We start from the raw sequence: 24,917 nt of genomic DNA, 5'->3' as shown, positions 1-24,917 counted from the left end.
TGCGGGCTGCCGGGCTGAGCCCGGGCCCGCGGAGCGCAGGGCGGCGGGAGCGCCGGGGCCGGGCAGGAAGCGCGGCAGGAAGCCGGGGCGGCGGGGAGGAAGGTGCCGCCGCTTCCCTTCCCTTCCCTTCCCTCCCCTCCGCCCGCCGCCGCCGCCCCGGCGCGCTCCGAGGGACTGACGTGCCGCAGGTACCGCCGGCGCTTCGCCCGGCTGCTTGGGCCCAAACGGGGGTGAGAGCGGTTTTGGAAGGCGAGGGCAGCGCGGGGAGGCGCTGGGGGAGCGGGGAGCTGTGCAGCGTGACACGCTGCGCCCTGCCCGGTCTGTCCCCGGGACCGGCCGCCGTGGGTCCGGTGAGCACATCTGCCTGCACAGCTGGCTGCCTCCCCAGCCTGGGGGTGACCTGGTGCTCCCGGGGACCCCGGGGTCTCGGCACGGGGCCCAGGGCCAGCACGGCTTTTGTAACGAGGTCTGGCCGGCGCTTGGTCGCGGTGCAGACGCGGTACGTGGCCGCACAGAGTCTGCACAGACGTGCGTGCTCGCATCGGTACTCCGGTCGGCTGCTCTTCCACCATTAGGGGTTGCTTTCCAGCACTGTGGACCCGCACGGCTCTACTCGCGCCCAGAGCAATCCCGTCAGCGCTGTCCTTGTGCACATCTGCTCGTTTCCATTATTATCAGGGGCCGTGGTTGCGCCGGGGCGCCCGCCGGCCGCACCCCGTTGTTACCGCCGGCGCGGTGCGGAGCGGGGCCGGCGTCTGGTGCACCGCCCGACCCGGCGCTGCGCTGAGCGGCCGCTGCGACAAAACCCGACCGTCTCTCCTCTTCCTCAGCTCAGAAGGTGGCTCCGCCCCAGGGCGGCCAGGAGGACCCTGTCCTGGCTGCCTGGCTTTCCCATCCGTCCCTTTATACTCCACAGGAGTGTTTCTCGGTATTTTGTGTTTATTTTCTCCTGTGTGGTAACAGAAATCAGGGCAGCGGGGAGGAGGAGGCAGCGAGCTATTTCGGGGAGCTGCTGTTATCTGCTCTGTGTTAATCCCCTGGCTGGGAGGGGGGAGGCTTTCCCTAGTGCTTTGCTGGGAGGGCATGTATTAAACGTTGAAAAGCAAAGAGGAAGAAGAGGATTAGAGGGAGAGAGGGGAAGCTGGCTGCTGGTTTTACTGGGGTTATCCATCTGCTCTGCTTTTATTGATGCAACAGTGTGAGAATCTCACTGGGGGATTTTTCTGTTTTGTTTTTTGCCCTTTTTCCATTCCGCACCCCGCGCTCTCCCTGGCCCGTCTGCGCATGAAGATCGGTTGTTGGGAGCCCTGGCAGCCCCTCGTCCCCTCCTCCCGCTTTCACCTCTCGCCGAAGCCGAGCCGTGGCGATGATGGAGCTGAGGACTGTGGTGGCCACGCTGGAGGGCGGGGAGCAGGACACAGTGCTCAAGGTGCTGCAGGTCTACAACCGCGAGGTGAGCGCGCGTCAGCCGCGGGCAGCCCGGCCGCGTCGGGGCTTCTGTGCCGCCCGCTCTGTCTCCTCTGAGCGTTACTGCCGTGGAAATGCCACAGGCTGCTGCATCTTCTGCTTGCAGGTGATTTATTGCTTGATGCTCTGCTAGGAAGCAGCTAAGCAGCCTCTATTTACATTGGTTCTTTTGCGTACTGGAAGTAAGGCATGTAGAAGGGATTTTTTCTTTTAATTATTATCTATATCCCAAGTAAAACCTGGCACGGAAATAAACCTCAGTGTGAACGTGGAGTAGGAGGAACTTTTATGTTTGGCAAGGTTTGGAGGTAGCGAAAGGGAGGCCTGGGGAGGAGCTGCAGGTGAAATGCTCGTCATCATTTGCAAGTAAAAGATCAGGAGAGGTGAACGGGGCTGAGCTGCTGGAGTCTGATGCAGGTGCCTAATCTGAAAGTTGACAGTAAGAAGTAAATAACAAATACAGAATATCAAAACAAGAATGTTTGGGAAGCAGAGATGGAAGTGTTTCTTGCCTTAAAGTAGCAACAGATTGTCTGGGGGGGTAAATCCCTTGTGAAATAGACTCTGGTTGTCAGGGAGGTTTCCTTTGGAGGGTTCCCACGGGGGCAGGGCTGGCCCCGTGGATCTCCGCGACTCGTTCTGCGCCGTCCCTGAGTAGGTGGGCGCCAGCGGGGAGAAGCTGTGCGCATCTTGCACGGGTGTGTGAGAGGCAGAGAGCGCCGCTCTTCCCAGCAGCCGGTTTTGGAACGAGGATGTTACAGAGCAGGAGCGCGCTGTTGGGGACGGTCTGCGGGACCGAGAGCGCCTGCAGCAGAGCTGGGCGGGAGAATCTGCGGGTGGAACGGAGCTTGGTGTGTAACCAGCTGGAGGCATCAAACCACAACCTTGTCTGTGGAATTCCTCCGGCTGGATCCCTTGTCCATGTATCAAGTGTGTGAAACTTGTGAGAATGCCAGTGGTTTTGCTAGCCCATCTAGAAATGCAGCAATCAAAGAGGATTATGGAACTGCAGATAAACTCAGCGACTTCACAGAATCACAGAATCATTTTGGTCAGAAGAGACCTCAGTAAGCACCAGAATCTGTTGGCAAGTAACAAGGAGACAGCAGTTCTTTTGGTCAGGAAATGGAACAGTAAATGTCAAGGGGAGCAGTGCGCAGGCACGGCTTGTTGGTGTCGCTGAGCAGGGAATTACCGGCTGTTCTGGGATGCGGTGAGTGCCGCTTTGCCGCGGGATTTACGGACAGTCCGTCTGTCAGATGGGCGCAGCTGTGGGCTGCATTCCAGCCTCCCGCAGAGCCTGCGGCCAAGGGCAATGGACAGGGAGCATCACGAGTGTGCTTTGAGGATGGAAGAGAAACGGGGACGCGCGGAACAGCGGGAAGCTGGGCCAGGGCAGCGCTGCAGACCGGGGCACGGCCCCTCTGTGCTGCCCAAACCAGGTCTGTTCCCCGGGTGGTGAAGCACGGAGCTGGAGTCACCCAAGTAGGAACAGTGTTGGAAAGAAGAGGCAGGACGGAAGCAAAAACCTCTGTGGCAGGAAAGTTTTCCTTTGTCCTGTTCCTGTGGAGCTTTTGCTGCTTGTTACGAACACACAGGTATCGCTGAGCCCTGTGGGCAGCGTGGCGCTCCCTGCCCTGAGCGCTGCTCTGTGCCGCTGGGGACTGTCCTTGGGGAGATGCGCTGGCTTTTGGAGCGTGTCCTGTGCTGCCTTCTGCCCGAACCGCCCTCCCCGTCCGGGACAGAGTTTTGTGGCTTTTTAACCTCTTACTTATTTTGTTTTTGTTTTCCCCCACAGAAATCTCAGTGCTTCACCTTTGACGACGAGGAGCGGGAAGAGAGGAAGGTAGGCACGCTCTTTGCTCGGATGTGTAAATCTGCCGCTACTCTGTACTCATGTCCAGCAGGGATTTGTGGTGGCAGCTCCTACAGGGAAAGAAATGAGTGGTTTTTGTTAAATTAGTTAGGGAATGGTCTGGCTCCGGTTTTCCCTCGGTAGCTGGTGGTTTTGGATAAGGACCAGCACCCTTCTGGCATTACCAGCGCCGTGGGTTCCGTGTGCGTGCAGTCGCAGCCACGGGTGTCTGAGAGGTGTGATCCCGTGCCTGCGGCGCAGGGGCCCGGCGGGGCTCTGTGGGTGAGCGGTTTGCCGTGGGCCAGCGCAGGGCTGGCCTGGGCCGGGTGCCACAGACCCGCAGCCGGTGTGAGCTGCGGCTCAGGGACAGGAACGCTCCTGCCTGTTCTGTGTGCTCTTGCCGTTCTTTCCTGCCAGGACAGACCTTTGCGTGGCTGCACACGGCTGGTGGGCTGGTCTAACTAAAGAATAGCTCTTGTTCTTTTCCTGGGTTATTTTCCAGCTGGATGGACCTCGTGGTCTGGTTTGTTTGATTGCACTAACACCTGTGTTGGCACAGCAGCTGTGCCAGGCAGCCGGGTGCAGAACGGGACCTCTTCTGTCTGTGCTGCTCCAGCAAGTTGTCCCAGGTGCAGCCTGACTCGTGGGAGCAGATCTCGCCAGGTCTGGGCTCTTCGCCTTGCGCTGAGCTGCTGCACGAGCCGGGGCGGTCACACAAGCCGGGGCGGTCACACAGGCTGGCGCTGGGGCGCAGCGCGGGCTGCTCCGCTCCGCGGGCTGCGTGCTGCGGGACCCCAACCGAGCATCGCCGGCTGGTGCCTGGAGCTCCGTCCTGCAGGTTCAGCCCTGGGCACACGCTCCAGGTCTCTTTAACCTGAGTCGCTCAGGGGCTTTGGGTATTTTGAGTACTTTTGACTCCCGTGTCTGTCCCCTCGTACAGAAGGAGCGGAGCAGTGACTGCACTTTCTCACTTCCGAAGGCTGTGTTTGTGGGGCAGGCTTCATCAGCTGCACCTTGCTCAGTCCTGCCAGCCTCACGTTACGAACTAAATTTCAGTTCTGCTTCATTCCTTCCCTCAGTCCTTTGATTATTACTGGTTAGGCTGATAAGCCAATTAGCCCTAGTGACAGCAAACCTTGCAACCCTGGATCGCTTTGCGACGTGTGCGGGAAGACACGTGCTCTGATCTGGCGTCACGCAGAGCGATGCAGTGAGGTCCGCCGCACCGCGGTGCCGCTCTCTGCTCCTCGCTCGTTCTGGGTCAGGACCAGAGGCCGGAGCCGGACGCCTCCCGAGCGCAGACGCGGCCCAGAGCCGCTCGCGGGCCCGTCTCTGGACAGCGCTTGCGTCTGCGCGGGCAGAGCGTGGCGGGGAGGCGGGGGCACCGAGACGTGTTGGCGTGTGAGGCATTGCTTGTTTCCATCTGCACAGAAAATGGCCCAGCTGCTGATCAAGTTCCTGGAAAGAGAACTGCAGCCGTCCTGCCAGGTCACCTGCTTGGAAAGCATCCGCATCCTGTCCCGCGACAAGCACTGCCTGGAGCCCTTTGCCACCAAGGAGGGCCTGAGGACCCTCTCCCGCCACGCCGGCATCGATTACCGCGAGGAGCTCATCCGGGAGGTCCCGGACTTGGATGTGATCCTGGAATCCCTCAAGTGTCTCTGCAACATCGTGTTCAGCAGCCCCAGGGCGCAGGAGCTGACAGCCGAAGCCCGGCTGGTGGTGGGCCTGGCCGAGCGCATCAAGCTGTACAACGAGAGGAGCCTTCCCCACGACGTGAAGTTCTTCGACCTGCGGCTGCTGTTCCTGCTGACGGCCCTGAGGGTGGATGTGCGGCAGCAGCTGGCGCAGGAGCTCAGGGGCATCGGCCTCATGACGGACACCCTGGAGCTGACCCTCGGCGTGAAGTGGCTGGACCCCTACGAGGTCGCCACCGAGGAGGCGCTTGTCCCACCCTTGCCTCGGCAGGAGACGGAGCGAGCCATGGAGATCCTGAAGGTGCTCTTCAACATCACCTTTGATTCCAGCAAGAGGGAGGTGGACGAGGTGAGCTCTGGGCTGTCCCACCCCATTCACGTGTCGCTGGCTGAGGTTTGGCTGCTGGTTTTCTCCTCCGCTTGCGTTCCCTCGTGCAGCCCTGGGTGCACGTAGCAAGAGACTCGCATCCAGACCTTCGTCCCTAGAGCACTGCCTGAGTGATGCGTTACTAACCCTTAAGACTTTTAGAGCGTTAAAATGTGAAGGCTGGGTATTTTTCCTTCTTACTGACACGACTCACTGCCATGTAAACAGGAGCTGCGGGTTCCGGGCCGCCGGAGGGGGCTGGGCTGTGGGCAGCGGGCTCTGGGAAGCGGAGAAGCCCCTTTCCTGATGCAGGTTTTCACATTCTGTTTTGGGGCCAGGAAGACGCAGCTCTGTACCGGCACCTGGGTGCCCTCCTGCGGCACTGCCTGATGATCCGTGCTGACGGAGAGGAGCGCACGGAGGAGTTCCACAGGTCCGTGCTCGATCACCGGCTCGTCATCTCCGCCAGACACAGCCCTGGGGTCTCTGGGAGGCAGGTCCTGCCTGACCTCGGCATTAACATCTCTGCTTTTTGGTGGCTGCTGGGGCCACTGGTGAGAAGCAGGTGACTCTGGTTGGGCCTGCGGGTCCCTGCGCTGCCAGACCTTGGGGACAGCCCTGCTGCCGCGGTGACACGGCATGTGGCAATGCCACCGTCCCCGGCCACGGGAGGACGCGCTTTCCCCAGCCTGCCCGACCCGGGGGCCACGCGCAGTGTCCTGTGCCAGGCCTCACCGCGCCACCCGCTGCGGTGGGCGGCTTGCCAGAGCACATGGGTGGTACTGCAGCTGAAGAGCCCGTGGCTGGCCCTGGTAACTGTGTGTCCCTGGAGCCATGCTGAGAAACTGCCTGTGCCACCCTGCTGAGCACTGCTGGTCCAGGGGCGGCAGCTGGGAGCAGGTGACACCGTCCTGTCCCCAAGAAAACCGTAGTCAGGGGAATCCAAAGCAATGTGTTGCATTGGCCGCAAAGGAGAGGAGGAGAGATGCAGCAGGAGAACCTGGAGAAGGACCTTTGGCCACCCAGAGTGGTCCTGCTTGGCCTCTGTGTCAAGATCCAGGGTTTCTCAGTGTCACCGAAGTCCCTTTGGACTCCCAGTGAGTAGTTCAACAACCCAAAGAGCAGTTTAATCTATTCCCTTGGGTGGCGTGAAGGGCTTGGGGTGCAGCCCAAGGACAGCTTGGAGCTCAGGGTCCTCACACTCTGAAGTCAGTCATGAACTTTCATTGTGGAGAGCTGAAGAACTGAGCAAAGATCGGTGCTTCTGCGTTCACGTCTCTTTTCCGTGTTCAGTCACACTGTTAACCTTCTGGGCAACCTGCCCCTGAAGTGTCTGGATGTGCTGCTGACCCCGAAGGTGCGGCCGGGCTCGCTGGAGTACATGGGTGTCAACATGGACGCGGTCAGCGTCCTGCTGGGCTTCCTGGAGCGGCGCCTGGACAGGGTGAGCGGGGCTGCGGAAGCTGCGTGGGCCGGGAGGAGCAGAGTGAGGCATGGCGGGCTCGAACAGAGCCCTTTGTGGGAGCCACAGTTCGGAAAAGAGGCAAAACTTGTGGTCGATGGGACTAAACCAGTGTTGACTGGGAGGGTGACTGGGTCCTTGCTTTGGGGGCTGCGGTGGTGAAAGCAGCGGAACGGTCGGTGATGAGCTGGGTGCTGGAAACATCCGTGCTCTGCTTTGCTCCGGAGTGACCTGCTGGGCAGCTTCTGGACGCCAGAATTTGCATTATTTTCAAGCTGTCTGTGGTTCAGTCCCTGGGGTCACTCCAAAGGGCCTCTGAATTTTACCACAGCAGCTCTCTGCTCTGGGTGCCCCGCACCAGTATTTCCAGCGCTGCCGGGCCAGGAGGGCTGGCGCAGCGCCGAGTTCCTGCGGCAGAGCCTCAGAGCTTCGGTCTCCATCTGTTTCTCTGATGGGCTGTGCTCACGTTCTCCACCGCAAGCCGGGCAGGCTGGGCCCAGCGCGACTGACGTGCTGTTCGTCTTGTGGACGCTTCCGCAGGGCCACAAGCTGAAGGAGAGTCTGACCCCGGTGCTGAACCTGCTGACCGAGAGCGCCCGCGTCCACCGCCAGACCAGGAAGTTCCTCAAGGCGAAGGTACGTGGTGCGTCAGCCGGCGGCCGAGTGACGCTCTGGGGAGAGGGGGCAGCACAGCACACCACCCCGTTAGTGCCGTCCTCCACACACCCCCCTCTGCCGGCTTCTGATATACGTTGGTTGAGGCCATTGGTACCCACAGCATTTTTTCCACATCTCTCACACTCTGTGGATTATCAGTCTTAGCTGATTTGTAAAACAAAGGGACATTTTCCTCTGTCTGACCCGCCGGCGCTGTCCCAGCTGCACCGGTCACCGCTCTGTCCGTGCAGGTGCTGCCGCCGCTGCGGGACGTGCGGAACCGGCCGGAGGTGGGGAACTCGCTGCGCAACAAGCTGGTGCGTCTGATGACCCACATCGACACCGACGTGAAGCACTGCGCGGCAGAGTTCCTCTTCGTGCTCTGCAAGGAGAGCGGTGAGCTGCAGGGCCCGGGGGCTCGGGGCAGGAGCGAGTGTGCGCTGGGTGACCCTGCAGCCGAGAGGAGCTTGTCCCTTCGCCCCCTCTGAGGTCCAAGCAGCGCTGGCATCTCTGGGTCTCCGCGGCTGGAGGCGCAGGAGGGAGGCACAGGGCCGTGTCTCCCCTTGTCCCGGCAGTGTCGCGGTTTGTGAAGTACACGGGCTACGGGAACGCGGCTGGGCTGCTGGCAGCGCGAGGCCTCATGGCTGGCGGCCGGGAGGAGGGCGAGTACTCGGAAGACGAAGACACGGACACCGAGGAGTACAAAGAGGCAAAGCCCAAGTAAAGAACTCTGCTCCCCCTCTTCCTGCACCTTCATCCCCCTGCAGCTCTGTCCTGTCCTCATCCTCCTCCCCGCCATCCCCCTTGTCCTGCTCTTGCACAAGCACGTTTCCCTCCGCGTTGCTCAGCAGCTTCACCCGCCACTTTGACCTTGTGTTCCCACCCCTGCCTGTTCCTCGGTGAGACGTCTCGGCGCTGAGCGGCTCGTGGTGCCGCGGCACCGGAGCGTGCGTTCGGTCCCTGGAGCTGGGCCCGGCCCCGGAGCCCGCGGGTTCCTTCACGCAGGGCCCGCTCAGGTGCTGTCTGCCCCGTGCTCCTGGTTCAGAGCTGCGTGGTGGGATAGGTAGGATGGGGATGTCGCTCACACCAGAGAAGCGGGGGGCACGTGTAGAGGGGATGGTTGTGCGTAGGACGTACAGGAAGGTCAGAAGCAGCACGTGCACTGCCATGGCGCGTGGGGCCGAGGAGATGGGCAGCAGTGACAGCTGCCCTGCCACTGTGTTCTGTGCTCGGCAGAGGCGATGGAGGTTTTCAAGCAGCCCTTTCCACACCCCTCTGCTTTACCTCCCTCCCTTGCCCCGGCCTCACTGTTCTTCTTGCAGCATTAACCCTGTGACGGGTCGTGTCGAGGAGAAACTGCCCAACCCCATGGAAGGGATGACTGAGGAGCAGAAGGAATATGAAGCCATGAAGTTAGTCAACATGTTTGACAAGTTGTCCAGGTACTAGAAATCTCTGTGTTTGCATTAGCACCTGCGTGTCCGTGATTTGCATTTATCACAGTCCTGTCTCTGAGGGGATTCCCGAGGCCACCACTAGCCGAAGAGCTGTAAAAGAGAGTGGGGGAGACACAAGGGGACACGTTGCCTCCAGCTGGGGGGAAGGCAGAGCAAGCCCCGCGCAGCTCTTTGGCACCACGGCGTACCGTGAGGTTCTCGGCACATCTGTGCCGTTTCCTCAGCCCCGGCTCCTGGCACGGCTGCTCGGTAGGAAGCAGCGACGTGGGGACAGATGGCACCAGTGCCACCAGGTCCTTTCCCTGCAGGAGTGCTTGCTCTTCTGTGCATCGTTAATAGGTGCCACAGAGGAGCCCAGAGACTGGCAGCTGAGTTTGGAGCACCCTGAGGGCGGGCGGGAGGAGGCAGCGCGTTTACTGTGTGCACTGGAGGAACGCTGGTGCCAGCGCTGCTGTTGCTCTGAAAACACAGAGCAAGGCCCTAAACCTGAGCCCGTTCCAGGGAACCTGAGAACGGCAACACTTGTGGGTTGTGCTTCCAGCCATCGCCTCGGTGTGTGGGAGCGTTTAGGGCCAGAACCGTCCCCCACTTCTAGAAGGGACCCTTGGTGGCCTGGCTTGTTCTGAGCTGCCTCGGGCGTTTCCACCAGCCCCGAGCTCCTGCTGCCGCGTGTCTGTTCCTGCGCTGTCAGCTGCCAACGTGTGTTGCAGAGAGCAAGTCATCCAGCCCATGGGCATCACGCCGAGCGGCACCCTGGCCCCCATGGAGAACGCCCTCCGCGACATGGCCGACGAGAGGTCGTCCTCCGACTCGGACCTGGGGCTGGACTGACCGCGAGCGCTGGGGAGCCCCCGCTCCCCCGGAACTGGAGCTGCACCCGCGGCTGCTGCCAGGACAGGGCTCTCCCGGGGGCGGCACCCGGCGCGGAGCAGGGACACCTCCCGCCTCTCCGAGCGCTGCAGCCAGGACCAGGAACACTCACTCCTGCCTCCGCCAGCCCCCTGGGACAGAAACACCTCCTGCCTGTCCCAGCCACCCCAGGACAGAAACACCTCCTGCCTGTCCCAGCCCCCCGGGGACAGAAACACCTCCTGCCTGTCCCAGCCCCGCAGCCACCGCTCCTTCCAGTCTCTCCATGGCCCAGCTCCCGCGCCGTCTCTCCTGCCAGCAGCCGCGAGATTTCATACCCCAAATTGCTTCCAGGACTTTGCAGTAGGATTTATTTTTTAATAGGTGGTACGTGGGGAGAAGGGTGGGTGGGAGGATCTTTCCATCTCACCGTCGGGGATCAGTAACCCGTGAGCATCTCACGTGTGCTGACGCCAGCGTGGCCGCGTGTGGGGGGAGCCGCTCCCCAAGGACGCGGGTGGAAGGTGGGACGGCAAGAGGGGCTGCGGGCGGTTCCCGAGGGCGGCTCTAGGGGAGCAGAGCCCGCGGGAGCCTCGGCACGGAGTCCTTGAGTCATTCCGATTGGAAAGACCTCTAAGGTCATGGAGCCCAACAGCTATGTGCACAGTGCACCCGTTTCATCAGCACGTGTGCGTGTCCGCGCTGCGTGTCGGTCCGAACACGGCGTGTGGGTGTGAGCACAGGGGTGTCTGTGCACCCCCAGAGTGTGGGTGTGAGCGCGGGGGTGTCTGTGCACGCCCAGTGCGGGTGCGGGAGCGGGTGTGCGCTGTGGACAGGCCGGCGCAGCGCTGGGCAGCCCCGCGCTCCGTTGGCCGCGGCGGGAGCGCGGCGGTGCCGGCCGGGAGTGCCCGTGGCCAGTCCCTGCACTGTGCAGCGTTCCCGCCACCGCAGAGTTCAGTTCTTGGTGTCAGCCGTTCCCCATCTGGCGCTCTCCGAAGGCAGAGCCGCCACCTGCGCGCTGCTGCCCCTGCCCCGGCTTCCCGCGCCGCCGGCTGCGGTCCCGTCCTGCGCTGCGGCTTAGAGCTGTCCTGTCTTTGTTTTTTCTTTTTAAAGAAAATGGTTTTAAAGAAAATCTACCAGTTTGTCTCACGTACCAGAGTTCCCCAACTTGCTGTCACAAGTAGGAATGCAAAAGTGATGCTAGAATAAAGAAAACCTGACAAACGGGCGCGTGGCAGTGGTTCCTCCAACCTGAGAGCTCCGAGCAAGTAAGGAAATACTGTGTTTTCTGCCTAGCTCATGGTTCTGCTCCATCACCCTGGACTTGCAGTTTTATTTGGGAGGTAAAACTGCAGCATTCTCCTGGGGCTAAGCTGGAACCTTTCCCTGCACCAGAACCGCGTGTGAGGGGATGAAGCGTGCCGAGGTGACAGCCCTTGAGCATTGCCAACAGTCCCGGCGCGACCGCGGGCCCCGCGCGCACTGCTCCCAGCGCCGCTCCGTGTCCGCTCTGCGGGCGCTCGCCCTTGGCCCCTGCCGCTGGGCTCCGGCTCCGGCGCTGCGGGCTCTGCAGGCTCTGCCGGGGCGCCTGGAGTCGGTGCTGTTTCCTGAGCAGCTGCAGTTTGCGCAGCTCGGTGCTTCAGGAATCGGCAGTTCTTTTAGCAGCAGTGATTAAAGCTCCCGGCTCTCCCAGGGGCACACGATTTGTGTGTAAAACTGGCCCGCTCCCGCGAGCACAGGCTCAGCGGGCGCAGCTGGGGTTTGCAGGCCAAGGGCATCCCTCTCCCTTCTTTTTATTTTTAAGTAATTTGCAAAGGAACCCAACGTGAAAGCGCAAACCTCTGATCTCTTTCAGCCGTTACAGCTCTCAGAGGATTTCCGTGCAAGAGGAAAAGCGGGGCGTGTATTTTTAATGCAGTGCTTCTGGTCTTGTCGTATTTACATTTTCTGTCATGCTTAAACCCGTGACTTGCAACCGACAGGGTGTGCTGCGGTAACCCGGCACAGGGCCGGACCAGGAGTGGGGTTGTGAACAGGGCAGGTTAACAACACCCTGAAGCACCGTTTGGACAAACATCTGCTCCGAGCGGGAACTCGTTCCAACCCTCCACGGCAGCCGCAGCCAGGATGCTGTGCACCAAACTCACTGTTCGCAGCGTTTGCGGGGCTGTGCCAGCATCACCAGAGCCAGGTCACAGCACAGGAGTTTGGGTCCAAACGCTGCCGATTCTGTCAACAGCCACCGGACGGTGTTTTGGGGCTCTGGGGCTGCCCTGGCAGAGCTCTGGGTACACGGTCAGGCCTGTGAAAGGAGCGATGCTGGGGACAGAACGTGTTCAAACTCAAGGGAAGCTGTGAGGTTTACAGAAAAACCCTCAGGTGGCAGCAGCAAAAGAATTAGAACTCTTTTTATTATGAAATAATTAACACTGTAGTGATTTGAAACTCTTCCAGCAGCGTGGGCCGGCGTTCCTGAGCAGCAGTGGGGACACCCCTCGGGACACCCCTCTGGACAGCAGCCGCCCGGCCGGTACAGGCTCCGTCTGCAGGATGAACACGGCAGGTCTGCCGCAGCGGAGGTCGGTGGCCGAGGGCCTGCGGAGCGGCCGTGGCGAGGCTGAACGGCTCAAGAAGAGGGAGACCCCACTGGCACCCGCACTGCCTGGCTGGTCTGACCCGCGGGCATGAGCCCACGAGCTCTTGGCCACTCCGGGTGGCGCTCCGGTGGCTGGAGGCGGCGGAACGGGGTGCGGTGGGTGACAGCTGGAGCCGAGAGGAGGAGAGTCCCAGCGGGTGCTGCAATGAGGCGAGGAGGAGGGAGCAGAGTCCCGCGGCTGCATCGGCTGTTCTGACGGTGCGGGCAGGAGCACCAAGGGCAGAACCGGTTCCCCGCTGGGCACTGGGCTCCGCTCAGCAGGACTGGGCCACCACCGTCCCCTGCCAGCCCCGGTCGGTGAGCTGCGGCTGCGTGCCGCGGTCGCTCTGCCGCGCTGCCACGCCGGCCCGCGTGCGGTGCCGCGGCTCTCCAGCCGCAGGGAGCCGCCCGGCCTAGCTGTCCTTCGCATCCAGCTGCAAACAAAGAGCAGAGAGCGTCTGACCCCTCCAGCCCCGGCAGCTCGGCCCACCCCCAGAGCGACGGGGGGTCTGGGTTTCAGGCTTCCCACGCTTGCACCAGCTTCACCCACTGGTGGTTTAGAGCAGCACAAGCATTAAATCGAGAGCTGGTTGATCTTATGCAAATGCAAAAGGGCTTGTGTGAAAAATCTAAAACCTTACCGAAAGACTAGGAATTCCTACTCATTCTGACCCCATAATCTGATGAAAGTAAGAATAACCTGAATGCTAAACTCGGAATCTTGAAGCCAGATTTTCTCTTGGTTTGAAGAAGTCACACATGGGCAGTGTATGTGTTAAAAGTACAACTGGCTGCTGAGCACGGCGAGTCAGCAAAGCCCCAGCGCAGGCGGCGGAGCTGGGCCCGCACAGCACTACGCTCAAAGCAATGAAGAACTCGCTCTCCTACAATTTCTCACTCCTGAAGATCTCAGAAGATTGCGGATGTAACAACAGCACAGGGAGATAAATGATCAGTGGGGAAAAGCGTCAGGTCTGTAGTTAACGATTCACCACTGCTGGGGGAGCAAGTCCCTCACTCCTGCCCGCTGCTCCTCCGTGTCCGGCCGCCCAGCACCGCCCTGGGGCTCAGGCAGCGCAGTTGGAGCCTCCCCTCGTTACTGCTCAGGAACAGGGGCGCAGAGGCGCAGAGGGGAGCCGGGGCACTGAGCCCCTTCCCACCTTTTCTTTTTCCTTCTGCATCAGCGCCTGCATCTCCTCCTTCCAGTCCAGCAGCTCCACCAGTGTCTCCACGCCGCTGACCACGTCCCCCAGCTGCGCGATGTCGTTGTGGCGCTGCCGCCAGGCGAAGGGCCCCACGAGGTCGCGGTTGATGAGGACGCGGGGGACGGAGCTGTGCACGGCTCCGGCCAGGCTGGCGAAGGGCTCCACCTGCGCGAGGAACCCGCGGGGCGGGGGCGGTCACCCCCCGAGGGCACCGCGGCGAGTTCACGGCGCACCCACCCGTAACCGCAGCGTGTAACGGTTCTGCCGCCGCGGGCCGCGCCGCCCGGCTGTGACCAGGCTGTGGATGTCCCTGGTTACCTGGTGGCCTTCCCCCAGGCAGCTGCAGTCTCCTCTCTCGCTCCCAGGTGCCCACCCAAGGCTTTCAGAGTGTCTCTCAGCACATGCACCCCATTTTTTATCCGGCCACCTCAGAGCCCCAGTTCTCCGCCTTCTCTAACCCCTCTCTCCTCCCCAGCCCTCTCGGCCCCGTGTGCCGTCCTCTCCTGCTGAGCGGGCTCTGCCCGAATCCCAGACCTCCAGGGACGTTCCGATGACGAAGAGCAGGTCTGCCATGGGGAAGTCGGTCACGTGCAGGAAGAAGCGCTGTGGGAGCTCCTCACCGAAGAACACGATGTCGGGCTTGACGACGCCTGTGCAGACGCGACAGTGCGGGACCTTGTCTGCCATGACGTCCCCCTGCAGCAAGAGCACCCAGCGCTGGCGTTACAGGGCAGCAGGGCCAGAACCGCAACACGTCCTCACAGCAACACCCCTCCAAAACCAGGCACAAGAACAGGCCTGCAGCGGGTTGTCCTCCTGGTGTTAACCTGTCTGTCGGCGGCAGCTGCCAGCACTCACCCTGAAGTCCTCTCCTGGGAACTTCCTTCGGCACACGGTACACGTGGCCGTGGCAAAGGTGCCGTGGGCTTCCACCAGCCTGTCGGGAGGGATCCCCGCGGCTGGAACGCAGCGCGGGGGAGAGGACCAGCTCAGAGGGGGCGACCGAACCACGGACCCCGCGTTCGCTGGGCATTCCCCAGCGCTGCCTCCCGTTCTGCTCCTCACCCTCGTCTCTGAGAGACGGGAAGAGCCAGCTCACCTCTCTCCAGCCCGTCGATGTTCTGGGTGTAGAGGCGCAGCAGGAGCCCTTTGTCGTGCAGGAGCCTCAGGAAATAGTGGGCGTAGTTGGGTCTGTAGTTGCCAGGGTAGAGCTCCTTGGCCAAAGTGAAAAAGGGCTTCGGGTTGGCAAAGAAATACATCAGTTCGAAGATGGCCTCAGGGTAAGGGATGTCGTATTGCTGCAGGTTGCTGTAGAGCCCGCTCCCCGGGGACCTGTGGAGAGCAGAGCGGGGCTGGAGGAACGCGGGGCGAGATGCCACCACCTCAAAGCCTGACCGAGCTGCGACAGAGCAGCCAGCCCGGCCCGGGCTTCTCTGCCTCCTTTGTGCTGTCTGTCGCTGCAGGAGCGGCTGAGCCCGGCTCTGCAGGGAGGAGAGCCTGCCCGGAGCGGCTGAGCCCAGTTCTGCAGGGAGGAGAGCCTGCCCGGGGCGGCTGAGCCCGGCTCTGCAGGGAGGAGAGCCTGCCTGGGGCGGCTGAGCCCGGCTCTGCAGGGAGGAGAGCCTGCCCGGGGCGGCTGAGCCCGGCTCTGCAGGGAGGAGAGCCTGCCCGGAGCGGCTGAGCCCGGCTCTGCAGGGAGGAGAGCCTGCCCGGGGCGGCTGAGCCCGGCTCTGCCCAGGGCCGTGTGGCTGTGCCTGCTCCAGCCTGGCACAGATGAACAGAACGGGGGCTGAGAGGAGAAGCGGGCACCAGCGTTATTGAAGGCGAAGCTCTTGGCCCTCCCAGCCCTGGAAAAGGACAAACGAAGCGATGAGGCGTGACCTGAAATCCGGGATGCCGCTGGGGGTGCTGATCCCCGCGCCGGCCATCACCACCACCCGCCGGCACTCGTTGTGCCGGATCCGCTCCGCCACGTCGCGCAGGGTGAGCTGCTGGCTCCCGGCCCCGCTGCCCCTGCCCAGCAGGGCTCTGGCGGCAGCGGCCACGGAGAACGGTCGGGTCCCCGCGGTCCTGCTGGGGACACAGAGCACAGCGGGTACAACGTGCGGACAGTGACGCAGCCGGAGACCGCGCGGGGAAAACCACCCTGAGAGTTGTGCGGAAAGCTCTTCGGGGGCAGGACTGCGTGTCGGTGCTTGGTGGGGAGAAAGCCCAACTGTTAGTCTGGCCCACGGCGGGAGCAGGAGCTTGCCGTCGTGCTTTCTTGTGCGGCGCTGGAGACGGGTTTCTGCACGGGTGGGCACGGGGCTGGGGAACAGGAGCACTGGCACTCGCGAGTCTCGCGGGTGATTTACACCGCGCTGGGGCTACAGGAGACCCTGTGATGTCCCGAACTTCAAGAAGTTTGTAACAGGGTGACAGCGATGCCAGGTCAGCACGGGCCTTTTCACTCTGATCCCCCAAGGGCTCTGCCCGGAGACAGCTCCGCGTGTGCCAGTCCATGTGCCAGTCAAGTCCGTGTGCCAGTCCAGTCCGTGTGCCAGTCCGTGTGTCAGTCCAGTCCGTGTGCCAGTCCAGTCCGTGTGCCAGTTCCGTGTGCCAGTCCGTGTGTCTGTCCAGTCCGTGTGTCTGTCCCGTCCGTGTGCCCGTCCCGTCCGTGTGCCCGTCCGCACGTGGCCGCCCTGCCCGCGCGCCGGTACCTGTGTGCCGGTCCCCGCGTCCCCGCGCTGTCCGCAGCGCCCCGGGCCGGCCGGGCCGGGCCCCCCAGGCTCCCGCCGCCGCGCCAGTGCCCGCGCTGCCACACGCTCCGCCAGGCTGCGAGAGGGCGCGGGGCCGGTGAGGGGCGCGGGCACCCCCGGGCCGCCCCGCCCGTCCCGCGGCCCCGGGCCCGCCCCGCGCTCACCGGCCGCCAGCAGCCCGCCGCCGCTCCGCGCGCCCCGCTCCATGGCCGCGCCGCTACCGCAGTGCCCCGAGTAGCCGCGCTCGCCGCCGCGCCCGCCCCTCCCGCAGCGGCCCGGAGTGGCGGCCCGGCCCCGGCCCCGGCCCGGGGAACGGGCTTTCGGGGGCTGTGTTCGCGGAGCGGGGCCGGGCCGGGGGGGTGTGTGTGTGTATCGTTGCTATGGCTACCGCGGTGCGGGGGGCGATATCCGCGGGGCGTTACGGTACCCAGCGTGCCCCGCGCGGCGCCGGAAGTGAGTGTGCATTTCCGGCGGGCGCGAGCGGCCGGAGTCCCGTCGCCGCCGGTGCCGCCGCCATGAAGGACGTGCCGGGGTTCCTGCAGCAGAGCCAGAGCGCGGGCCCGGGGCAGCCCGCCGTGTGGCACCGCCTGGAGGAGCTCTACAACAAGAAGTGAGCGGGGCGCTCCCGGGCGCTGCGGCCCCGCGCACCCTCGCCCCGGGCCGGGCGGCGCTGGGCCGTCACACGGAGGGGCCCAGGGCGGGACGGGGCTGGAGAGCCCCGGGGGAACGGGCAGCTCCCGCCTCCGCTCCGTAGCTTAACGATCGTGTGACGGCCCGGCTGTGGCCGTGGGGTCCGGTGTCCCGGTGGCTTCCCGGGGTCGCCGTGTCCGTGACTGCGGGCGGCTCTGCCACCGGGTGCCCCTTCCCAGCCGGCCCTGTCGTGAGCCACCGCGGGGACAGGGACAGCCGGCTTCAGCAGGTCTGGGGTGAAACGGGGGATGTGACGGGACCCGAGGCCCCGCTGGTTCCCCGGGTCGGTGCGAGCTCACCGACTGACCCGCTGGTTCCCCGGGTCGGTGTGAGCTCACCGAGTGGCCCGCTGGTTCCCCGGGTCGGTGCGAGCTCACCGAGTGGCCCGCTGGTTCCCCGGGTCGGTGCGAGCTCACCGAGTGGCCCGCTGGTTCCCCGGGTCGGTGCGAGCTCACCGACTGACCCGCTGGTTCCCCGGGTCGGTGCGAGCTCACCGACTGACCCGCTGGTTCCCCGGGTCGGTGCGAGCTCACCGACTGACCCGCTGGTTCCCCGGGTCGGTGCGAGCTCACCGAGTGGCCCGCTGGTTCCCCGGGTCGGTGCGAGCTCACCGACTGACCCGCTGGCTCCCCGGGTCGGTGTGAGCTCACCGAGCGGCCCGCTGGTTCCCCGGGTCGGTGCGAGCTCACCCAGCGGCCCGCTGGTTCCCTGAGTTCACGCGGGCTCACCAAGCGACCCTGTGTTTCCCGCAGGCTGTGGCACCAGCTGACGCTGCAGGTATTGGACTTCGTGCAGGACCCCTGCTTCGCCCAGGGCGATGGGCTCATCAAGGTGAGGTGCTCCGCTGTCCCCACGCGCTTCGTCTTTCTGTAATGAGGATCAGTGAGAGTGCTTCTATACTAGTAGAAAAATAAGCAGCCTGCGACTTAATTCTGAAGAACGGTTGAACTATGTGAATTTGGCTTTTTGGGGTTTACACACCTGCTAAAATTGAATGTGTCTTTTTCAGAAGCCTCAAAATGATTCTTTAGTTTTATTGGCTCTGTAGTTTGAGGAGGGGAGAGGTGCAGGGGGAACATCTTTCTTTCCCTTTTCTAGCAAGGGGTTCACAGCTGCAGGTGTAGGAGGGACAGTCAGGTGTTCACAAACACTTCAGATGTCCCACAGGTTGTTTCCCACTGCCTGGGAGGTTTCTCCGTTTATGACTGTGCGTATCTTTGTACCTGCAGCTGTACGAGAACTTCATCAGCGAGTTTGAGCACCGGTGAGTGTGTTCGCTGGGGAGTTTGGGGGGAGCCCGCTGCTGAGCGAGGCTGATCCAACAACGAGGTTTGTGTTGCAGGGTGAACCCCCTGTCCCTGGTTGAGATCATCCTGCACGTGGTCCGGCAGATGACGGGTAAGTGTCCCCACCTGCTGCTTGCAGGTTTCAGCAGCCGCTGTCTGGGAAATGCGGCCAGTTCGTAGTAACCGCAAATCTTCGTCACGGAGCTGTTGTCTGTCGGTGTATTCCAAGGGAAAGTGCCAACTCAAAAAGCTTGAACAGTTGCTGCTCCGTAGAGTGGCAAGTTGAGTGGCTCTCTGGATAAACAGCTGGTGAGCAGAGAGCCAGCCTGTGACAGCAGCGCCTTCGAAGGCTGAGCATTGCACTAGAGAAGAAATGTGTTCCAGTCTTCACGAGTCCACTAAAAAGATGTATTTCTAGGCGGAGGTTTAGTTCCATTGGAATTTCTGATATTGCTGCTTTTTTTTCTCTCTCTGTTTCAGATCCCAATGTGGCGCTCACTTTCCTGGAAAAGACTCGAGAAAAGGTATTTTTGGAGCGGTTCTGTCTGGCAGTCCGCCTGCAGGGCTGGTTAGGTGCACGAGCGCATGCTGTGTGGCTGAGGAGCTCGGGGTGTGTGTGTGTGTGCAAACCCGTGCTGGGGGAGACCCGCTCCCTGTCTCCCGAGCAGCTCTGTGTTTGAACACAGGAGCTCGTTGACGAGTGGGACACAGCCAGCGCGGCCTGGCCGGGACGGTGACGCTCTCCAGACACGGCTCTCTGTCCCTGCAGGTGAAGAGCAGCGACGAAGCCGTCATTCTGTGTAAAACGGCCATCGGCGCGCTCAAGCTGAACATCGGGGACCTGCAGGTCACCAAGGTGAGGTGGCGGTGCGAGTGGGTCCCGCACGCAGACGTTTTGGAGCAGCGTCGCTCGGCACTTGCTCCAGTGCAGCCGTGCCTGTATCTGTGCTTGTTTAAATGAGGAGAAATTGCAGCTCCGGGGTTCCCAGGCAGACCCGCAGTTCTGCTTTACATCTTGTAGGCTGTAAAAACACGCGTGTAGTGCTTGCGGCCGCATCTCTGGAGTGTCTGTATGATTCTGGTGTGCGTAGGAGAGGGAGAATATCTTGATATGTTCCCGTTTGCAGCTCGGAGGGCCTCAGGAATTCAGTGGTGTTTATGCTGCTTGACGAGCTGCTAATGATAGTCGAGTTCATGTATCGTTTCTTGTGCTAGGCGCTTTTTTATTGCATCTTTTGGCTTTTTTTAGAGCTCCCTCTTTAACCTAGGGTGAGGTTCGTTTGTGCAGTGCAGCTTTGTGTCTCTTAAGCACCAAGCTGGGGTTTGGTGGGTATAAGGACATATAGAGCGCATGTGTGTATATGTATGGCTACAGGGTGGGTGTGTTTTTTTCACCTGAGTGCTCTGTAGAAGGAAAGCACCACTGCTTTGTTTTCGGTGCTGTGGCTTTGCCCGTGGTGTAACCGCTTTGCTGCTGCGGGGTGTGAGCTCTGGAGTGCTGTAGGCTGGCGCTGGGAGTGCGGGCTGCCAGCCGCACTCTCACCTGTCACCCACCAGGAGACCATCGAGGAGGTGGAGGAGATGCTGAACAACCTCCCGGGCGTCACCTCCGTTCACAGCCGCTTCTACGACCTCTCCAGCAAGTACTACCAGACCATCGGGAACCACGCCTCCTACTACAAGGATGCTCTGCGCTTTCTGGGCTGCATCGACGTTAAAGATCTGCCAGGTAACTCCCTTTGCCAAGCACTGAACATCGCATTTTCATTCTGATTTTCATCCCTTCAGTCTAAATAAACGTGCTGGCAGACAACAGGTTTTCCGCAACGTGGTTTTGAATCTGCCACAGCCAGGCCAGGGTCTGGCTGGAGCGAGGAGCCGCCGCCAGAAGGGACACTCTTCTGGTGCCCGGAAATCTTCAGGAGAGGTTCAGAGAGTGGCCCCTTTGTGGGGCTGCTGCGGTTCTGCTGAACTGGAGGCTTGGGCAAGGGTGAGAAGGGCCGGGGTTAAACACATCGCAGAGAGGAGGTGCCAGAGGGGCTGATGGGGCTCGGGCTGCTGCTGCATCCCAACTAGTTTTGTTGTTCTGAAGTTTTTTCTTTGTTGTGGTTTCTTTCAGTTTCAGAGCAACAGGAGAGAGCGTTTACGCTGGGGCTGGCCGGGCTCCTGGGCGAAGGCGTCTATAACTTCGGGGAGCTGGTAAGTGGATGCTGCGTTGCTCGCTGAGCAGCAGGAGCCGACGTTCCCCGCTCACGCTGCCCCGCTGGTTCCTGCAGCTCATGCACCCCGTGCTGGAGTCCCTGCGGAACACCGACCGACAGTGGCTCATCGACACCCTGTACGCCTTCAACAGCGGCAACGTCGAGACGTTCCAGGCGCTGAAGTCGGCCTGGGGTCAGCAGGTGAGCGGAGGGGTCGCGGCGCTGCCTGAGGCCTGGGCGCAGCATTTGCATAGCGCACAGGTTCTGCAGACACGTACCGTCAGAATTCCTGCTCTGGTGCACTGGTGTAATTTTAATCATAGCATAGCGATGCTTATTTTACCTCAGTACATATCGTTAGTTGTGTTTTGGCTTCCCTCTGCGTCTGGTTGATTGAAAGAAGTAAAGAGAAATGTTTTGTGATCCAAGGGGAGCCGTCGTGTGGTCCTGCCCAGGGAGATAATCTCTGGCATAATTTCCATAGTGCCATCATTAACTGCTTCAGTGTAAAACAGCACTTCTCCCTGCGTGCTAGGGGGCTTGAGGAAGCTGGGGGTGTTGGACATTAACGGCACTGGCTGTGCCAGAAAACAAAAGTAACAACGAGCGTATTTATCCCCTCACAGCCAGACCTGGCTGCGAACGAGGCGCTGCTGCTGCAGAAGATTCAGCTGCTGTGTCTCATGGAGGTGAGGACCAGACGTGGTGGGGGTGGCGAAGGGGCCGCTCCAGCTGCCTTGGGGGCTCTGGGATGTGTCCTGCTCCCCATGGGCTGCGGCGTTCAGTCGTGCTACAGAAACTCACGGCTGTCGCTGCTTGTTGGCTGCGAGCGCTGCCTCTGGGTGGTGCAACGGGGAAACGCTGCAGAAAGCAGCCCGTGCTGTGCCGCTCCTGCGCCGTTTTGGGGCGTGCGTGCTCCTCGGGGCGAGACGGGGAGCTGGGAAGGCAAGGGCAAGCTTTACACCCTGAGATGCTGTCTGCAGTGACAGCTTGTCAAGTGTGCTCTGGTGTATCTAACGGATTTCCAAAACAGTTAAAATCTCGGTTTCCTAAGGGCTGATAATCTTTCCCTGGTTGGAAACACAATCAGTTTCTTTCCTGTCACTTGAAGGCTTTGGCTCTTTGTGACCAAATAATCCTGGTGTATAAACGTCTGTGGCCCTGGATCTTTTTCAAAAACTGGAGTACTGAGTCATGCGAAGCACAATGCGTGTTTGTGCACACCCACATACCAGGCTGTGTGTTCATGTGTATGTAGATCACACCTCTAGAGTTTCACCGTGAATGAGTTTTACCGTCTATAGGCACAGGGTTTTCTCCGGGGTGTCTCAGCACAGGTTGAGCTGCTTTGTTTGGGGATTATGTCGCTGCCCAGGAAATCTGCTGGGCAGTAGGTGTGGAGGAGGGAGCGGCGCTGCTCCTCTGTGCTGGTGTAAATGCATTTTGTGTTGAAGTATTTTGATTAAATATGAGAAATGCAGGTGGGAGCTCGGCAGGGCAGTACGAGGGGAGCTGTGTGCGCTGTCGGAAGAAACAACTGTTGGGCATTTATTGTTCTGTGTTGTTTATGTGAACTCAGATGACGTTCACCCGGCCCGCCAATCACAGACAGCTCACTTTTGACGAGATCGCCAAGAGTGCCAAAGTCACCGTGAACGAGGTGAGTTCAGGTTTAGACAAACTAATTGACGTCCAAGTTCTGGAGCTCTGAAAGCGTCTGGACAGACCTGCTCCCAGGGGAATTCCAGGTTGAAACGTCCTCCCCATTCTTGTGCGCTTGGACAACTCTTTTCTTTGTGAAGAAGGAATTAACGGCTTGGTGCTCCTGTTTCCTGGTAAATACATTTTTGGAGATTCTTTGTTGTGGTCTGCAGTTGGAGGAGAGCTTGGCAGTACTGGAGTATCTTCAGAGTAAGCGCAGCCGGTCCGACCTGTGTCCGCGATGCGGCGCCGGTTGTGTCCGCGGTGCGGCGCTCCGGGCTTGCGGCGCTGCAGGGCGTCTGCCCAGGTCTTCCCTCGTGGCAGCTCCGGTGCCCAGCATGTCTGCCTCTCCCCCCACTCAGTTCTCTGTGCAATTGTCATCCAGCCGGTTTAAAGATAAGGAAAGACAATTAAGTCGTATCAGACCCAGTATCAACCCCCAAAGAGCGCTACTCTTGACCTGCTGCCTGTTCAAACCACTAACCACTACCATCATTTTCCGCTCCTCCCGTGGTGGTTTCTGTAGCTTACTTGCCTGTCAGCAGGATGTGGTGCAAAGTCCTGTTGAGCTCTGCTGAGAGGAAGGTGCAGAGCACCTACGGTGCTCCCTTCAACCACCCAGCGAGTTATTTCGTTTAGAAAGGCAATTGTCTTGGTCAGGCACATCTTATATGTGGGAAATCTGTGTTGACTCTTTCCAGTTACCTTGTGCTTCCTGGGGTTTTGGAGAAAAGGAAGAAAATGTGCTATATTAGATATTAAGTATACAGGAAATCTGTATATTTAGATGTTGATCCCAAATGCAGGATTAAAACCTCGAATAGCCTGGGTGTGAGAGGGGCTGCAGCCGCTCGTGGGTTTGGGGTGTGCGGGGAGCGCTCTTCCCCGGGCTCGTGCCACTGAAGGTTTTATTCATCTCAGGGGAAGCTGGGAGATCCTGAGTTGTTCCTTGCCTCACGTTCCGTGTTCCCAGGTGGAGCTGCTGGTGATGAAGGCGCTCTCGGTCGGCCTGGTGAAGGGCAGTATCGACGAGGTTGATAAGAGGGTGCACATGACGTGGGTGCAGCCGCGCGTGTTGGATTTACAGCAGGTGAGGCAGCGTGAACTGGGTTTTGTGTGAGGTGACCTGGGAATTGACACGGGAACAGGGAAGGGTCACAGAGAACCGGTGTCCTTGGTGCTTCCTGGGGGGCTCAGGGAACAAGCCTTGCCTTGTTCTCCTTTCCACGGCTGCCTTTGGCCCTTCCCGTGGGTGGATGGTGTGTTTGGTGTGTGCTTTGCAGTGTGTAGTTAGAAACCTGTTGGGAGATGGAGTGGGGTGTTAGTGGCGCTTCGTGCCCAAGAGCCTCAGCGCCGCGGTGAGGCCCGGCTGCGGCGGCTGGGCGTTCGGGGACGCAGGGCCCTGCGGGGCCGCTCCACGGCGAAACGCCAGCGGCAAAACGTTGGAGTTTGGGGGTTGCAGGTGGCACATTGGCCTGGGGAGAGCAGGTCAGGGTGACAGGCAACGGCGCTGAGCTGCTCAGCTTCATCCTCGTCACAAACAGTTTAGGAGACTGTATGGGGAGCCCTTACCATTCAAAAGAAACATGAGTACGTGGAACACTAGCCTCAAGCAATCCCGTTTGTGCATTTCAGTTTAAAATTGAATGTTGCCATTTTCCTGGTGAAGCAGCATCTCTAGGGGGTGTGGGGCTTTGGGCAGCTGTGGGGATCTCGGATGTCTCTCCTCTAAGAGTGTCGGTGTTTCCCTCGCAGATCAAGGGCATGAAGGACCGGCTGGAGTTCTGGTGCACGGACGTGCGCAGCATGGAGATGCTGGTGGAGCACCAGGCGCACGACATCCTGACGTAGGCCGGGCTGCCCGACCGCCGCGCTCGCGGGGCAGAGCGGCCGGCGACGCGCTGCCGGCTGTAAGTGGCCTTTTGCTGCGTAACCCTTTGGTGCTGGGAGTCCCCATGTCCCGTGTGGGTGGCACCGACCCTGGAGCTGCATCTGCAGGGGCTGGGTTGTCACCTTGTCACCTGGCTGCTGCGGGGGATCCAGGTGTGGGGGCTCTTTGCTGGGGAAGGGGCAGCAGCAGATCCTCTGCGGAACGTTCTGGAGCGGTGCCTGACTTGGGGGGTGTTACCAGGGCTCAACCTTCCCCGGGGACCCCCGCCCTGCAGCAGCGTCACCGAAACATCCCCCGTCTCCTCCCCGGGCGCTCCGCAGCGGAGCGTTTCCCCACCACAGGGTTGCCAGCGTGGCCGTGGGTGTGTTTTGTACCCCTGGGGGTGGCTGTACAAACACTTTGTGCTCCAGTGAAGTGCAGCAGCTTTGCTGGAATAAACTTCTCTGCCTTCCGTTTCTGTAGTTCGGTGTCTGTCTCTTCAGCGTTTGCGCCTGAGCCTCTGATCCATTTCAAAACACGTTTGCTATTAAGCTTCTTGTTGCAAGAACCCTCTGTCCAAGAACAACAGGTTTGAACACTGTTAATCACCAAAAGGATTAGCGTGCAATTTATTTAGCATGTAGTATCTCGGTCTGTACTTCATTGTCAAGTTCCTGTTGTTTATGGGAAGCCGTAGTCCCGATTCCGTTTCTCACGCTGAGTGGGTGAGCGTTACTGACTGGAAGGGCCCGCGTCAGGCCTGAGACAATGAGTTTTGGTTCT

At 60.9% G+C, this 24,917-nt stretch overlaps 3 protein-coding genes across 3 annotated transcripts; 2 read left to right on the top strand and 1 right to left on the bottom strand.

The window, feature by feature from the left end:
- Positions 1-62: 62 nt before the first annotated feature.
- RIC8A (RIC8 guanine nucleotide exchange factor A) lies at positions 63-9,945 on the top strand. The gene is made up of 12 exons (XM_080345998.1): positions 63-188; positions 831-928; positions 1,291-1,453; positions 3,266-3,313; positions 4,754-5,368; positions 5,725-5,819; positions 6,680-6,830; positions 7,389-7,484; positions 7,757-7,901; positions 8,081-8,225; positions 8,828-8,947; positions 9,673-9,945. Exons 3-12 carry the CDS (start codon positions 1,367-1,369, stop codon positions 9,791-9,793), a joined length of 1,623 nt encoding a protein of 540 aa, XP_080202124.1. The 5' UTR covers positions 63-188; positions 831-928; positions 1,291-1,366; the 3' UTR covers positions 9,794-9,945.
- A 2,333-nt stretch (positions 9,946-12,278) lies between these two features.
- On the bottom strand, positions 12,279-15,706 carry SIRT3 (sirtuin 3). Its single transcript, XM_080346156.1, has 6 exons — positions 15,530-15,706; positions 14,751-14,983; positions 14,510-14,610; positions 14,186-14,347; positions 13,607-13,816; positions 12,279-12,880 (listed from the first exon to the last, which is right to left on the bottom strand). The coding sequence occupies exons 1-6, from the start codon at positions 15,574-15,576 to the stop codon at positions 12,860-12,862; spliced, it is 774 nt and encodes a 257-aa protein (XP_080202282.1). The 5' UTR covers positions 15,577-15,706; the 3' UTR covers positions 12,279-12,859.
- Positions 15,707-16,664: 958 nt separating this feature from the next.
- Positions 16,665-24,606, top strand: PSMD13 (proteasome 26S subunit, non-ATPase 13). Its single transcript, XM_080346012.1, has 13 exons — positions 16,665-16,996; positions 17,829-17,907; positions 18,306-18,340; positions 18,419-18,474; positions 18,843-18,886; positions 19,132-19,218; positions 19,920-20,091; positions 20,482-20,561; positions 20,639-20,764; positions 21,190-21,252; positions 22,143-22,223; positions 23,238-23,354; positions 24,020-24,606. The coding sequence occupies exons 1-13, from the start codon at positions 16,767-16,769 to the stop codon at positions 24,113-24,115; spliced, it is 1,266 nt and encodes a 421-aa protein (XP_080202138.1). The 5' UTR covers positions 16,665-16,766; the 3' UTR covers positions 24,116-24,606.
- Positions 24,607-24,917: the final 311 nt, after the last annotated feature.

Source organism: Nesoenas mayeri (genome assembly GCF_963082525.1).
Source record: "Nesoenas mayeri genome assembly, chromosome: 5".
In the NCBI taxonomy this organism is placed as follows: domain Eukaryota; kingdom Metazoa; phylum Chordata; class Aves; order Columbiformes; family Columbidae; genus Nesoenas; species Nesoenas mayeri.
The sequence above is the reverse complement of the archived record's forward strand: the minus strand, read 5'-3'. Positions and strand labels throughout refer to the sequence as shown.